General features: G+C 42.9%; 1 protein-coding gene across 2 annotated transcripts; it reads right to left on the bottom strand.

Annotated features, from left to right (window-relative positions):
- Positions 1-587: 587 nt before the first annotated feature.
- Positions 588-16,270, bottom strand: LOC133491717 (forkhead box protein O1-A-like). Of its 2 annotated transcripts, none has more exons than XM_061803239.1 (3): positions 15,448-16,270; positions 4,151-4,342; positions 588-3,173 (listed from the first exon to the last, which is right to left on the bottom strand). In XM_061803239.1, the coding sequence occupies exons 1-3, from the start codon at positions 16,150-16,152 to the stop codon at positions 2,031-2,033; spliced, it is 2,040 nt and encodes a 679-aa protein (XP_061659223.1). In that variant the 5' UTR covers positions 16,153-16,270; the 3' UTR covers positions 588-2,030. The 2 variants fall into 2 exon arrangements, with proteins under 2 accessions (XP_061659223.1, XP_061659224.1); XM_061803240.1 differs by having other exon boundaries at positions 588-3,161.
- Positions 16,271-16,621: the final 351 nt, after the last annotated feature.

Genomic DNA, 16,621 nt, shown 5'->3' with positions numbered 1-16,621 from the left:
TGCCACAAACCCACTTGACCACCCACTTTGAGTCATCTCATAGTCTTAATTGATGAGTCAAGCAAGAGAGGTGACCTGATGTCCAGTTGAAAACAAATCCCACCCACTCAACAAGTTGGACCTCCAGTACATGGCTTGCACTGTGGGATGAATTAAGTGTCAAGAGACTTTGTTTTGAATGGCAATATATGGGAAAGTGGCCTTGAATGAGGCCATTTTGTGACTTCATATTTTTACAAACCTTTAATTGCTGACAACAAATGAACTATTCTATATACACAGTGTTTTCGCATTGTTTGCAACTCACAGAGTCACCCCTATCCGTTCATTTTCTTCACCGATTATCCCCATTAGTGTTGCGGGCATGCTGGAGCCTATTCCAGCTAATTGCCAATGAGAGACGGTGTACACCCTCAACTGGTCGCCAGCCATTCGCATTTATATGACATACCGATTAGCAGTTTCCTTTACACTATAGAGAAAACCTTTATTTCCTCGCATTTGAAGAACATGTAAAACTTTATTACATGACAGTACTTATTTTTCAAAAATATTACAGACAAAAATTTTGCAAAATAAGAGATTTTTGTTTATTGTTTTTTACTGTCAGAAAATACAGCATTTACTATAAATATATAGTAAGCAATGGCTTTAATCCTCATAACAAAGAACACATGCAAAAGAGATGTAGAGAAACAATTTTCTGAACATGTTCATTCAGAGCTGGTTTCAAATCTATTCAGAAACAGATACACAACAACAAGACAAACATTACAGCAGGAGCAAAATAACTCAAAGCTTAATAGGTAAAAATATTTTGAGGTATTGAATGTTCATATATTTACTGCTATAATTTGGATTGAGTTACAGAATTTTTTTAAACAATCAAAAATAAAATGCAATATTTGGGAATATTTATAAATGATTTAAACATTGATATAAACTACCAAAATACTGAATATGTACAACAGTCTGAGAGCACTTGTATATAGATACAGTAAATCTGATTTTGTGTTTCGGGAGAGATCAATTTTACATAAAACTGATGCTGCTAAAAACGTAAGGTTAAAAAAAATCCAGTGCGGTGTTTGCTCAACAATTACGAGTAGCATATCTTTCATTTTAACATAAAAACACACTGCAGCACGACAACCCGAAATATATTTGCAAATAACTCCATCTTCTTTGCAATTCAATTCTGGCATTCATAAAAAAAAAAAAAAATACAAGCTAATAGCCACAAAGACTAAAGCCAAATACAAGAAAATACACACACAGAGGTAAGATCCATCAGTCACAATGAAAACTAAACAAATATAAATATCACACAGTTTGTATACGATGGGTTGCTCTGAAGCAAGAACGTCAAACTAATTTTGGTCACGGGCCACATTGTTGTTAGAATTTCTCTCAGAGGGCCGTCATGACCGTCAAATCATATAATGTATCTTCTGAGTTGTGTGTTTCATCGCCACATCATAGTATTATATTTGGCAAAAAAAGATGGATAATTAGTTTTCAAATCAAAAGACAATGATACATATTTGTTCAATAATTGTTCTGTAAAAAACTGTAACTGTAAAACTGCTGACTAAAAAAATGCCAGTCACATCTGAATGTTTCCTTGCGATGATTTCCAATGTTGAAATTCTGATGTCTTTTATTGGACATTTGATTCATCACGTGCTTATAAAATGAAAAGTTGCTTATTCCAGATTCAGTGAAAATGGTCATGTTTTACATTACATACATACCTGTAGAGATGGCAAAGCATGGACAATGGCACTCAATGTTCAATAAATATTGAGTTTGGACAATGATTCTGTCCCACTGTGAATTTCAGTTTGACACCACTGCAAGTGTTTATTGGTCGGAATGGAGTTACTATTTAGCTGTGGTTCTTTTCACACCTGACCTGTCCCCTTATTCATCATTCTGACAGTGTTCAAAAGATTCTCCTAACCTTGTATCATTTCTTTTGGATATTTTGGGGTAGATAAGGACAAGCCTGGCGAATGAAAACTACTGAGCTAGCCTGACACCCAGCTGTGTGTGGTGGTCTTTACCCTCTGGGGGAACACTTGCGACGCGGCAGCTGGGTCAAAATTGAAGTCCAGCACCTCGCCGTCCATGAGGGTGTCATGGAGGACAGACTCCATGTCACATTCAAACCTCTCAATGGACATATTGTCCAGGTCGCTGGGCAGCCGCTCCTGGTGATGAGCATGTGGATGAAGCTCCCTGTAGCCATTGCTGCGGTAGGGCGACGTGACATCATTAGTCGTGACCGGGTGAACACGGGATAGTTGTCTGTGTGTCCTCAGGCTCGTCATTTGAGGAGGGGCCCCTGGGAGACTACTCGGACTGGTCAAGGGGATCATGTTGCCGCTATTCAAGTCTCGGGAAGTTGGAGGACGCTGATGATGTATAACATGCGGATTTACATGACGGACAGACACACTGTGCACGGGATGGATCATTTTAGCGCCGTTATGAACCCTCAACTGGCTCTGGCTATCGTAGGTAGGCATGGGACAACGGCCCCTACCGACATGAGAAATTAGTGGATCCTTAAAGGGAATCATGTTTCTGCTGGTGTCTGCTTCTGAGGTCAGCAACTCTTTCAGTGGGCCACCAGGACAGATGTATTGGTTCTCATAAGCCCCAAAGTCCCGTTTGTTCTCTCGCAGCGGGTGCATCGGGACAGGGGACATTGAGTTCATCCTGGCCCGATCATACATGCATTTTCGGAAGTCCGGTTGTGGCTGGGGGGAGTTGTAGGGACCGCTCTGAAGCATGGCAACATTAGTGGAGTCAGAACTCATTTGGCGATTTTTCGGAAACAGCAGGTTCATGTTGTCCGCCAAATTCTCCATGTCCATCTCTGAGCCACCCATGGATCCAGACACTTCAGACAGGCTGGGGAGCGGCGTGGCAATCTTACTCCCCCCAGGGTACATCAGGTGACCTTCAGCTTCACCGAGGTCGTCCTGTTCAGGGGAGAAAGGCGAACGCCGGCCACTCAAGGTGCTGGCGTCTGAGCTGGCGCGTGTTCTGAAGGAGCTCCAGGACTCAAAGTCCTCATTGCTGTGGGAGCTTGGACTCCCCAGCCAGGTGGAGTACTGGGAACCAGGACTGCTTGCTTCTGCTTCAGGCCCGTCCTGTAGAGACATCTGGGTTTGTGGAAAAGACAAACAATTTACAGATACAGACACTATCAGTATAAAAGGGTTTCCAAACTTTTTTGGTCCAGGGAGAATTTACAGGAGAGAACTTTTTCCAATGACGCCCTCATAATACATACATAACAACCTTGTGTATCCCTAAATGTCATAAATATCAAAAGGATGCCTATTTTTGAGGAAGAAAATGGAAACATTTTGACAACAAATTCAATTTGTGAAAAAGAAAAAATTGTAATGGGTAAAACATCTTTTTTTTTTTTTTCAAGAACAAATATGTCTTAAATTTGGAAGAAAAGTTGTAATCTTAAAAGAATAAAGTCCCATTTGCCCAAGATAACGTATATAATATGATAGAAAAGTTAAAGTTTAACAAAGAAAGAAGGTCCCGTTTTAGGAAGTGATTTTAAAAAATGCATTTAATGTCATAATGCCACACCTCGTAAAAAGTTGATTTTGAGAGGTCTTAAGAGTTGTGTTCGAATAATAGGACTATGTTCTCAGTAAAATCCATCCATCCATTTTCCATACTGCTTATCCTCACTATGGCCCTGGGCCTTCTGGTGCCTATTCCATCTTAGAAACAAGGAACACAAAGAACAATTCACATTCACACCTTAAAGCAATTCAGAGTTCTCAATCAACCTAAAATGCACGTTTTGGGGGTGTGGGAGGAAACCGAAGTACCCTGGAGAAAAGGCACACAGGCATGGGAAGAACATGCAAATTCCATACAGGCAGGGCTGGGATTTGAACCTCGGTCCTCCGAACTGTGAGGCAAACGCGCCAACCAGTTGCCCATCATGCCGCTGTTCTTGGTAAAACACCTCTTTTATTCTTGGAAAAAAGTATAACTTTATTTCTGTAATAAAATGCTTCCGTGCATCTCGAGGACCCAAGAGACCCGATTCCATCTATTGTAGTAGCAGTACAAGAATAAAGTATAATGTAATTGAATTAGACTATACTTTTTTCTTTGTGGCTCTTCCTCGGCTCTTGGAGAACTTGCTGCTGTTGTCCATTGAGGCAGCTCTGCGTCGAGGCGACTTGCCATTCTTCCCCCCTTCTGGGTTCAGCATCCACCACGAACTTTTTCCTGTTCCTTCATTCTGAATGCGCACGAAGCGACTATGGAGAGAAAGGTTGTGTCTGATGGAGTTCTGGAAGGGAAGGACAGTGAATCATTTGCATGTCACCGGTATATCCATCCATCGAGCCAATCAGCCGTTTATCCATTTTATCTGTTCGGGGTTGGGGCACACAGCTAAAGCAGATTATGTACACGATGGATAGACTTTCCTTTTTTTTTTGGTTTTTGAGACAAATAACAATAGTCCAATGAAACCAAATTTTGGAAATGTTTTAGTGGGGCGGGCGGCTTACATACGTAGTATGGTATTGTGTGAATGCTGAAAAGTCAAACATCCACATTAAACCCTGGCTCTGAAATATTGAACTTTTTATCTGTAAAATCAAATTAGATAATATGATAGCTCCAATGTCCGATGCTGCTTCAAGCTACTTTGGGGCATATTTTCCTCAGATTTGCTATAATGTGACGTGATACGATGCATGACAAGCTTTTTCCCCCTTAAATAATGTATTTTCCTTGGCATTTTGGCTTGGCCACACTGCACAACATTCCTACAGTCTCTGAGGGAATTGGAATATCTAGTTATTTATGAGGGTTGTCATTCTACTCCCTCTTCACAGGAGGTGATGATCATATGTTTCCTGTGATGTCAATGCACTTTTATCAGCACATCACTATCCCACCCAAATGCTGGCGGCAAAACTACTCCACCAAAGTGGAAAAGCATGCAGAGAAAATTTTAAAAAGGGAGTCATTTACCCATGGGTCAACATGAGTAGGACAAGAAACTGAAATCACCACAGAGAGGACAGTTTAAAAGCACACTTGCAAAGGAGACAAGGCTGCATTACATTTGGTTCCCCCCAAATTGCTCCCTTTGTTTGCAGCCGTTTTAGTTCCCCTTGTCTACAACTAAACTCTCATGTAGTTACTTCTCTCCAATGATATTATACGAGTCTAAAAAAAGGAATCCAGCGGTGCCTCCTGTCGTAATCTCAGGAGGGGAGGGGATTGCGGCAAAGAGGGTAAAGAAAAAAAAAACTACCGTGCAATACACATGCAGATGTATTATACAATGAAGGTCTCTCGGGACAAAAATCTTCCAAATACGACAATAGATGTCTGCCGCAGAACAACATGTTGAACACAACATAAGAGTGGGGAAGTTCCCCTGCATTGCCACAATGACACAAAAGCACCTCATTCCAGTTACAGCGGAGCCAGATGTCCTTAACCACAGAGTTCGTCAGGGCTGAACAAGCAAGGATGTTATGATCCTTGCATTCAAATCAATAGATGAACCCTACGCGTGTATTATTGAGAAACATTACAGGATGTGTTTGCATTAAAGTGGTATTGTTTTACTTGTACCCAATCACTTTGAAGAGGTGGTCTTCATGTTGGGATATGCTTTGTAAAGTAAGGTTTCGTCGGCCTTCAAATCAAAATAGATGAATCTACAGCTACTCAGTCTATTCATTTTGATGACTCTCCCCATGAGAGAGCGCTTAACCACAGTAAGTTTGTCTACGTTCATGTGAAGAAGCACAAAAATGAGAGCAGGCTGGCGGTTACAGGGTTTGGATGTTGAGAAGGGAGGTTGCTAGCGTGAGCTGTTGCTATGTGGCCAGGATCAATGAGTTCACTGCTCACTGAACACGAGACTGAAGGAGACATGCAAACAGGTTGGATGGAGGCTCATATGTAATGTACTACTTTCTGACTCAACTTCCCTTCTGGACCCAACTTTTATGTAATAAGGCGTCCAGTCTGGAATATCCTGCAAATGCAGAATGGAGAGAGTGAGGTGGCTTGAAAACAATATTCAATCTGTCTCTGTTTATTTGAATTAAGACTTTTTCCTCCACTCTGTATGGATGCAAACAGGAAATAAACCATTAAGGCTGAGTGGCGCTGGCTCACTTGAGGACCTTAAAGCAAAAGTAAGCAACAAGTAGCAGCACAGCCAAGATCACTGGCAATATGCAAATGTCCGCACCCTCCGATTAGTTCTAACAATAGATTTGCATACACTACATAGCTGGTCCCCGGGAAGAGGCATTCTCTCCTCAATCTGGGATAATCCTCGTCTGAGACAGAACAAAAGGCATCCCCAGCCTTGTTAATTCAGGACGTGTCCGTCACACACATTATTCCCCTGAACGGTGTCCAGGGATGTTTCATTATTGCCGCACATCTGCTTAAAAATCACACAGCACCCTGTAGCCTATTTTAAGCATTGAAATATCCGAGGCCACATGACACGTTATCTGAATGTGGGCCATTCACAAATCGATTAACTCAACTGACCTATTTATGCACACCAAGGGTTATTCCCAGGGCCAGATTAGGGAGGCCTGAAAGTGAGAAATGTTTGAGAAACAAGCTCTACTGAGTAATTTGAGCTATGACCCATATAATAGTAGTCATATAATACGGCTGCTGTGTATGAAACACCTAGCAGGATTATTACCACAACAAAGGCAAGACGGTTGTTAGTTTATTCCCAGGTTCAGACAAAAACGAGTGCAATTGTCGTGAGACTCTGCAATGAGCAAGAGCTCATTACATTTTCCAGAATTTCAGGTTTGATGTTACATATTTCACCATTTGAGTCATAAACGAACAATTCCCTCTGCCCCAGAACACAAATAGAGTCTATTCCTAAAATGCTGTCTCATTCTCCAAAAACCAAAGTCTTGGGACTATCCCATCGGTCCACTTGTCACTTTTGTCAACTGTTAATTGCTGAGCGCTGTTATCGGACTTAAAATGAATTTTCATGATGGGTTTGCTACCACAGAAGATATCTAAATATATTGTATCATTCCTTTTAACCACCACACATCTGTAAGGAAAGCTTTAATTTTCACGTGAGTGTGTCACACTTGTCCTTGTTTGGGTCATTTGGTGCGAGGCCATCGGACTTGCGCCCGATCTCTTTGCTGCCGACAGCCGCTATTTTCAATTAGCACTCAAGAATGCCAAATGTCGAGATGCAAACTGCAAAGGCCGTCGGCTGCTAAAATCCCCATGCAGTCCTGCATTCTCACAAAATACTCAACCTCTCTGTGCTAATCAATCAAATCATTATCATCAGAAATGCCACACTTCCTGGGCTTTCGGTACCACTGGTTGACCTCAACTTGGGATGTTCTGAGTCGGTGGGGAGAATATTTCAGAGACCTCTGCAGTTCCACCATCACGAAATACATTTCTAATCTTTCTTGGATATATATATATATAATATATATATATATATATATATATATATAATATATATATATATATAAAAAAGCTTCCGGCCCCTCCTACTAGACCTGAAAAACAATCTCAATGAAACAGCTGCTGCTCCTTGCACAGTCAAGCATGAAGCTTGCAGTAACGGTTACAGGATGAGCAAACAAACAAGGCCTGGTCTGCAGGGTCAGGTGCAGCCAAAGTGAAATTTGACCCATGTGGAGGCTATACAGATGTTGAACATATGTACAGTGGGAGAGAAACATGTAAACACTTTCAACTTTCTTAAATTTCTGCATAAATTAGGCAGAAAATGTAGCCTGCCTGGTGGCACGGTGAACGACTGGTTAACAAGGTTCTAAGAACCGTGTTCAAATCCAGCCTTGCTTGTGTGGAGTTTGCATGTTCACCCTCTGCCTGTGTGGATTTTGTCTGCGTATTCAGGTTTCCTACCACGTCCCAAAAACATGCATAGTCAGTTCAGCAAAGACTAAATTGACTGGGTTTTTGTGAATCTGCTATATACTGGATGCCATTAAATTTGAATGGCAGGGTAGTGCATTAGTGAAAAAAAAAAAATCAGCTTTTCAAAGAAATTACTTTAAGCCTGGATATATCAACTGAACCAACTCAATAAATCAACAAGGGCAAAACTCTCCAGCATTTCTTCAGATAAAAGCTATGACACAGGTATGTTAAAAATGACATTCTGAGTAGTGGTCGGACTTGCACTCTAAAACCACAATCAGTTTTAAAACTGATAGTACCTACAGACGAGTGAATAACAGTCCAATTGTTACTCCTTCTACGCTTCTGAAATAAAAGTCCAGCATGGGAAAAATTAAATTCATTGATGAAAAAAAAATACTGGGAGGTTTTGATTGACGCGTTTTAGCTCCCACGTCATTGCACAGAAAAATTCATTTTTAAGTTTAAAATGGCTTACTTTAACCAGCATTCCTCATTGTGCCTTAGCCACAGGTAGAATCGCGGGTCTGTTTTACCCTCACCCCTGCTATAAATCCTCGCAGACTGGACCGAGTTGCCAACTTTCCAGCTTGCCCGCTTCAACTTGGACTGCGCTCTACCTAACAGCTCAAGATTCATGCTGTTTTGAAACAACTTGCTCCCATTAAATCTGCCGCCATGCCGCAGTCGCCTTCTACAGCGATGGCTCCTTTCGACTTTGGTTGTGGTGGTTCCATGTTAGCTGCACAGCTCATTGGTTACCTAAGCTAAATGCAAGCCTCCTTCAACGGGGAGCTGTTTTTATTAATACAAACTTTATGGCGCTCTTGCTGAAGCTGCAGTGCATACATGCACAGAAGCGATGTGCAAAAAGTCAATAACACCGAGCGTCACGTTCCAGGGTGACCTACTTCTAGCACCACATCAAAGTGGTATTGACAAGAACAAAGAGAGATATGTGTGATAACAAATGGGGTAAATAATGTTGGGTATATTGTATTCATACATATATTTTAAAATGTTTCTTGTGAACTCTTCAAAGGATTTACAATATTGCCAACTAACAGTGTGATGCTATCCATCCATTTTCTGAGACACTTATCCTCACGAGGCTTGCAGGAGTCCCGGAGCCAATCCCAGCTGTCATTGGGCAGAAGGCAGGGTACACCCTCAACTGGTTGCCAGCCAGTTGCAGCCACATGGAGACAGACAACAGTCACACTCACAATCACACCAAGGGGCACCTATTCTCCAATGAATGGATGTTTTTTTGGAATGTGGGAGGAAATCGGTGAAAACCCATGCAGGCGAGGCCGGGATTTGAATATGTATATAAATTGCGGCTGATGGTGTAGTGGTACACACGCCTGACACTGGTGCAGGCAGTGTGGAATCGATTCCCACTCAGTGATGGTGTCGATATGTGCCCTGCGACAGGCTGGCGACCAGTTCGGGGTGTAGTCTGCCTTCGCCGGAAATTAGCTGGGATAGGATCCAGCTCTCTCCCCTGATAAATGCAGAGGGGTTGCGTCAGGAAGGGAATCCGGCGTAAAAACTGTGCCAAACAAATATGCGCATTCATTTGAGATGACACGCTGTGGCGACCCCTAACGGGACAAGCCGAAAGAAATACATACATATATAGATTGCAGCACTGGAGCAGCTGTAGAGCATTGGCCTCACAGTTTTGAGGACTATGGTTCAAACCCAGACCTCGCCTGTATGGAGTTTGCATGTTCTCCTGCTGCATGCCTGGGTTTTCCTCAGGCACTCCGGTTTGTGATCTTTAGTCACAGGAATGCCGGAGCCCATCCCAGTTCACATTGGGCAAAAGATAACCTACACCCTGAACTGGTCGCCAGTCAGTCGCAGGACACATATCGACACCATCACTGAGCTGGAATCATTCCCCGGTGGCCGCACAGAAGTCAGGCGTGTGTAACACTACACCATCAGTGACATCTGGTCTTTAGTTTAAAAAAATGGAAAAAATCAAAGTGATGAGAAACTCCTTTGCCAGGCTTATCTTCTGAGATGCACTCTTGCAGGACTGATCAATCATCGCAATTCATTTAGATTCAGTTACTCTCACTTATAATGTGGCTTCTCTTCCCGGCCGTGTCTGTTTTTTGCATCATGGTTTTACAAGGTTCTTTATATGAACATACTATGTATGAAGGGCAAGGGGGATATGATTGTTCTGGGCAGTAGCACACATGCCAAAGATTCCACAGACTTACAATGGGTATACAGCAGTCTGTATGCAGGCCTCTGAGTCAGCTGAGTGCTTCCCTCCTTCCCTGAAGCCAGAATAGTTCTTGGGAAAGGGGGGAAAAAAAAAAAACAGGCCCCTGCCCTGAACATCCCTTTCTTCATGTGGTGAAATGAAACTTTCAGCAGCCTCTAAACGCTCAATCCTTTTTTTAACGTAGTGATTCACAAAACAGTTGTTTTTCATCGTTACGCATTTAATCTTGTGTCTCTCATCGGCACCGTGTTCCTGAATGTCCTGGGCCAAAAACGTGGACCATTGATAGAGAGCTCAGCAACACACAAATAAATGAAGTTTAAAAAAATGAATACGCAATTATTATTTGTTTTGTTTTTTTGTCACAGCGTTTGTGACATTTTTCAGCTGAGAGTCTGGAAATCGGGTGATTTGAATTTCTCGATCTTATCTACGTCACTTGCAAACCTCTCCGCCGACCTCTCAGTTCCATGCCAGCACTGTCAACATAACAACAACGCTACACGGAACTGACCAATTAGAGGAAAAGGGTGGTTTTAGCTAAATATGGACAAAGCGGATACAAAACTGGGTCAAACAGAAGTACACTAGCTGTCAGAGGGGCTGTATGACACAACCAAGTTTATTTTTTAAATGAAAGTGAAACTTTTATACTAAAAGGTCTAAAACAGCTAAAATATGGGACCTTTAATGATGTCTGGTGGGCTACATATCCTTGTCATTTGCATTTATATGGTGGCATTTTTACCAGCAGAGATGTCATGAAGAACTTCAAAAAATGTGCTTAAAAAGTGCCACGAATTCCTCAGGACGTACCCAAACATGGCACAAGATCTCACTTCAAAAGACTGTACAGAAATTAAGGGCACTAAGATCGAAGGTGGCTTTGAACAACTATTCATGTTCGCATTCTCTGATTTAAATCGTATCCCGTGCTTCGTTTTCATTTCACAATTCACATGATGAAAAAAATCCAAGCGAATGAAAATGCGCAAACTCTTATTTGTCTTAAAAATATTAACAAGGAGAAGGTTTGTCCAATGGACTCCAAATAAATTCCAAATCAAGCGTTCCATCTATGATGAGTTATACACATCAGAAACACTATGGGGCAGTACAGTGGCCGAATGGTTATGCGAGTGCGAATGCATGTTTGTCTCCATATGCCCCGTGATTGGCTGGTGGCCAGTCCTGGGTGCACCCTACCTTTTGCCCAAAGTCAGCTGGGATAGGCTCCAGCTTACACCAGACCTTAATGAAGATAACTGGGGTACTGAATGATTGCATGGGTCGTTGTGAGGATAAGTGGCTCAGAAAATGGAGGGATGGTTGGGTGGATGGATGGATGGATGGATGGATGGATCAACTCTACGCCAGGGGAATTGGGGGCTTTCCTTCCCCTTTTCTTGAAGAAACAACAATTGTAGTAACGTCATGGTTAGCCTCGGTTGCACCCAGCCATTCTCTGACCCAGCACAATCACGAGGGGGAACCACTCCTCGCCCCCAGTGAGGGGCCCTTCTCTGTTGCCAAACACATCTTGCGACAGGGAAAATAAAGCAGTGTGAAGCAATCCCGACAGGAAGGCTGGAGGCGGCAGCGTTGCCCTCGCCCTTTTCTCCGCCCACCTTGGGTCGTTCACAGGCGGGGCCTCCAACTCAAACTCAATACCCTCCACCCACGATGAAGTCGCCGCCTGCCCTCTATCTGTCATTACTCTCATGGATGCTCAAGCGTGTGCATTTTTAAATCTACAACTAAGCACTAAAATAACGGAAAGCATAACATTAAGAAATGTTGAAATGGAATAACTAACTAAATAGCTCCGATTCAAATGAAATTCCCAAAACGTATACAGTCTGGATCATAGGTTCCTCCTCCTGTTTTTCCAGGCCGGAGCCTTGTGTTTTGCCGGGTGGGGATGTTAACACATGGCACTGTTTTCCATCCACTTGCCAGGAAATGCGTCATAGTTCATTGTGGGGGGACAGCCGTGTTTTTTTAACAGGAAAGTGTAAAAATAACTGTTAACACTGGTTCCAAGGTCCAGGGTGCGCGGCAACAATAATGCGGTTATTAGTAGCGTCAACTAGTTTTCTTTTATGAAGACACCATTTGCTAGTTTTTCTTACAATACAATTTGTCGTCATATCAAGCTACTGTTATTTGGGGCAGGAGAGCCAGTCCGCGTAGAAATATTTGCAGTTAATCTCCATCAAGTCTTAAAAGAATGTCATGAATGTTTTGGCAATAATCAGAAGGTGCTATTTGGACCAATTTAATCAGACCAATTTAATATTCCATAAACGGGGACGCTTGTGTGTAAGCTTTAAACATTAAATATGATATACTCTCTGATTAAAAATGCAGAAGGGAGTGGGAAAAAAAATTCACGTGGTCATCATGCAAGGTAGATAAGAGGGACAAAACTATGAGACCACTATTCATGCTAACCAATCCTCCCCCAAGGCTTTATAATGCTAATGAATCAACACTGAATTGCACACCTTCATGAAAACGCCAACTTCTGCACGTCTTATTCACTTAAAATGCTTTATAACCTCCTTGCCCATGAAACGAAAGAGCTCTTCTTTGTACCCTTTGGTAGAGTATGAGTTTGTGGACGTCGTTAAAAAGTGAGGCCAGAGGAGGAAGTGACGCAATAAAGAGCATCCCTCTCTTTCCGTCGGAGCTGTCGCATCCGCTAAGGAAACTCTAGAAGACACGGCCACGAGGATGTGAGCACAGAGCTCAGGAATGGAGGATGTTTGACGTTCTTCCTGCCATCCCCTTCAGCCAACCCCTTTCCCCTTCGACACTTCGACTCGCCAAACTCTGATTGAGCTCTTTGTGTCTCTCCGCTCTCCTGTCATTGGCAACGGGAAGCTATGGCGAGCTCACTGCATGCTGTCTGCATTTTTAACAAATACTGCATCGTTATTTACAGTGGTTGCAAATGACTGCTCGAACAAAACATGCAGATTTTTTTTTTTTCCTTCAAGGGGGTTGAACAATGGAAACTATATTTGATCGCAATGGCATTTCCTGCCGTGGACAGGTTCCAGGAAGTGCTACAAAGTTGTAACATAAAAAGGTTTACTATCCAATGTCTCTTATTTTGGGGCATTTTCATCTGGCGAAGATAACGCTTTGTACATTACATCGGTATAACAGTTTCAATGCAAATATTATCGACTACCGTCAGATTATATACTATGTGGAAATCATGGCCCGACCCGAAAACCATGAGGGCCGCGAGGAGTTGTCACAATTGTTTGTTTTTTTAGGGTAATACATGTTTGGAGTTCTGTACATCAATGAGTTTAACTCAAGTTATAAACTATAATTCCAATGAAGTTGGGGTGTTGAGTTAAACGTTAACTAGAAGAAGAAAAAAAAAAAAAAACTGAATCCAGTGATTTGCAGATTGTTTTCAACATACATTCAGGAGTGCCACGATTGGGTATAAAAGTAGCATCCCAGAATGGCTCAATCACAAATCACAAAATAAAATGTGTGATTGTGGCCACTGGCCACACAGACTCGTTTAAACGAATGTGATGCTGTCATCCAAATATAATAATATACTAATACCTGCTCTGAACAGTGATTCCCCCCATCGTGTTGTGGCAGATAGTGTGACATCAGTCATCATCAAGTGTGCCAGGGGAAATGCCCCCATTTCCTTTGACTGGTCCCAAAATATATTTATTAATTTATCTTAAATAATGAGTCTTTGTTAATCTGCCTAGGCCAGTGATGCATGTGACAGAAACAATATTTCAATGAACAACTCATCTGATGTGGTGCTGGATAATAATATATGGTTCTGTACTTTCTATAGTGTAAAATATTTATGCAGTTGCTCCTGTGCTTCTAAGAGATCACATTGGGTGAGAGGCAGGGCACACTTTAAATTGGTCACCAGACCACTGCAGGGCACATGCAGTACAAACAAAAAAAAAATACTTGCACTTAGTTGGAGCAATAGGTCACCCTTTGAGTTAGTCTAAAACGAACCTTACATGTATGCTTTTCGGGGGGAACGTGGCGGAAACCTGCGCAAGCACAGGGGTGAACACCTACAGGCCAAGATTCGAACCCCAATCTGCAGATTTGTTTTAGCAGATGTGCTAACCACAAGGTCCAATGTGCTGGCAATATTTTTATACAGCACTTCCATCCATTTTCTATACCCTGCTTAGCATCCATGCTACCAATACATAAGACGTGCAAATTTTATTCGTATACAAATTAGACTACCTGTGATTTTCTTGAGGGGTATGGCAGAGGGTTTGGTGTATGCCTTGCTCAAGGTCAACTAAGCACTGTTTAGGTAGATTTGGTGTAATGTACTTTACTGTCCATATACTGTAAAGATGCAGCTGGTCTTGGCGGGGATCTCAAAGTCAACATATCTGAGGGCCGCCGTAGATCCAGGTGAGTCTGGGCTGCATGAAGTATTGCACAGGAAGGCTTTCAAGTATTCGAACAAATTTCCAACTAACCTAATCTTCTCAATCGTTATATTTAAGATTTCAGAAGAAAACTGTTGACTCAATATTCCCTCTTTCATCCTGCTATTTGCATCTGCCTCATCCTCTGTAGTTGAGTAATGACGTCTGATGCTGTATTCCCTGAGCACCGCATCTTTCAGTGTGCACCTGTGCTCAACAAAAAACGATTCCATCTCCCACTTTCATCGTCAGTGCTCGTCACCATCCTTTCCCTTCGCGGCAGGTTGTGAAAAAGAGACAACTGGGAGAGGCTGAGTGACATGTTGCGAATTCACTTGGGGTAAATTGTCGGGAAACAGCGCCAAAAGCTGTCATGAACTACGAGAGCGACGGTATCTTAAAATAAAAAAAAATAAAAAAAAAAGGTCTTAAAAAAGCACAAGGCCGACCAACACTAAAGGTTGATGCCAAGTAGAGGGTCGCAAAATGTTGTATTGCGGGTCTTAATTGGCCCTCAGACTCCGAGTTTGAAACCCCTGGTCATCGTGTAAAGACCGAACTTGCATTTATTTATTTCAGTTTTTTTCCCCCCCTTCTTTTTATTTCTCTTCTGGCAGCTCTTGCTGACTCTTTACCGTTTTTAAACGTAATATAATAACTGAATAATGCAAAAAATAAAAGATTTTCTTTGAAAATTGTTTGCATGTACAGCATTGATGTATTTATCTCTATGAATGATAGTTTGAAATTCCCCCTCACCTTCCACCCGGCAGAGCTGTTGCTGTCTCCCTTATCCTTGAAGTAAGGCACGCTCTTCACCATCCAGTCGTAAATCTGGGACAGGGTCAACCTTTTCTCGGCTGAGCTCTCGATGGCTCTGGTGATGAGGTCGGCGTACGACATGTTGCCCCAAGCGTTGCGACGGGACGCGCTGCTCTTCCTCTGGCTGGAGGCACCCAAGGGCGCCGCCCCAGACGGGACGACCTGTTGCCGGGCCGCGAGGTGAGGAGCGGGCTGCTGCAGGTGTTGATGGAGGTGCGCCGCCCCACACTGGGACGGGTGCGAGTCGCACTTGGGGTCCTCTGCATAGTTCTCCTCCAGCAAGCAGAAGTTGCGGCCGAACTCGCCGTTTATCGCAGCCTCCTGTTGCACCGACGGGGCCGGGGAAGGTGAGCTGGAGCTAGCCGGGTCAATGAGCTCCGGCAGCGGCCAGGTGCAGGAGCGCGGCCTGGCGAGAGGCTCAAAGTCCGGGTCTACCCGGAGCGGCGGAACCTCAGCCATGTCACGGTCAAGGACATGAACGTGAAGGACAATAAATGCGAGGACTCGAAAGGTCCCACACAAGTCAGTCGGGCGAAGCTGCTCGTTTTCAAGTCGTCGGTGACGTCCACAGCATCTTCCTGCGCCCGGTTTGAACTTCTCAAGCGTGGCGCTCAGTGACAACTTGACGAGAACAGCCCACATGAAGGCTGCGACGATGCCTTCACGTCCTGTCACATGCTCGGTCGTCTGGCTTCTTTGGCGAGATGAGGACTCCCGTCGTATGTTCACCAGGCAATGAAATCACGATAGCATTTACCATAAACGGGAAATGTTAACTGAAAATGTTACAGAACATTTCGAATCTGGGGATGAAAACTTCAAATTCACATTACATTCTATATTCAATTTAGGATCGCCGGAGCCATTATTATGACATTGCTTCTTCCATCACAGCACATGAATGCCACCGGATTTATTTCCCACAATATTTGATTTCTCCACAAACACAATTACTTGTTTTTTTTTTTTTTTTAAATAATGGCCAGTGTAGCTGGTCAAACATCAGGTACAAAAGGTACATTGGTTCAACCATGTTGGCCCATCGACAGTAATTAAAATCCCCATTTAAAATATGACTTGTGCCAGTGCTGCTCCCTAGCGACAAATATAT

Source organism: Syngnathoides biaculeatus, chromosome 18, assembly GCF_019802595.1.
Source record: "Syngnathoides biaculeatus isolate LvHL_M chromosome 18, ASM1980259v1, whole genome shotgun sequence".
Taxonomy (NCBI): Eukaryota; Metazoa; Chordata; class Actinopteri; order Syngnathiformes; family Syngnathidae; genus Syngnathoides; species Syngnathoides biaculeatus.
This window is presented reverse-complemented; position numbering and strand designations above follow the sequence as displayed.

Coding starts and splice junctions, on each gene's coding strand:
- LOC133491717 (XM_061803239.1), bottom strand. CDS start 16,152: ATGTGGGCTGTTCTCGTCAAGTTGTCACTGAGCGCCACGCTTGAGAAG. Junction 4,343..15,447: donor ACAGCTCTGCCGGGTGGAAG/GTGAGGGGGAAT, acceptor CTTCCCTTCCAG/AACTCCATCAGACACAACCT. Junction 3,174..4,150: donor GAAGAGCCACAAAGAAAAAA/GTATAGTCTAAT, acceptor CCACAAACCCAG/ATGTCTCTACAGGACGGGCC.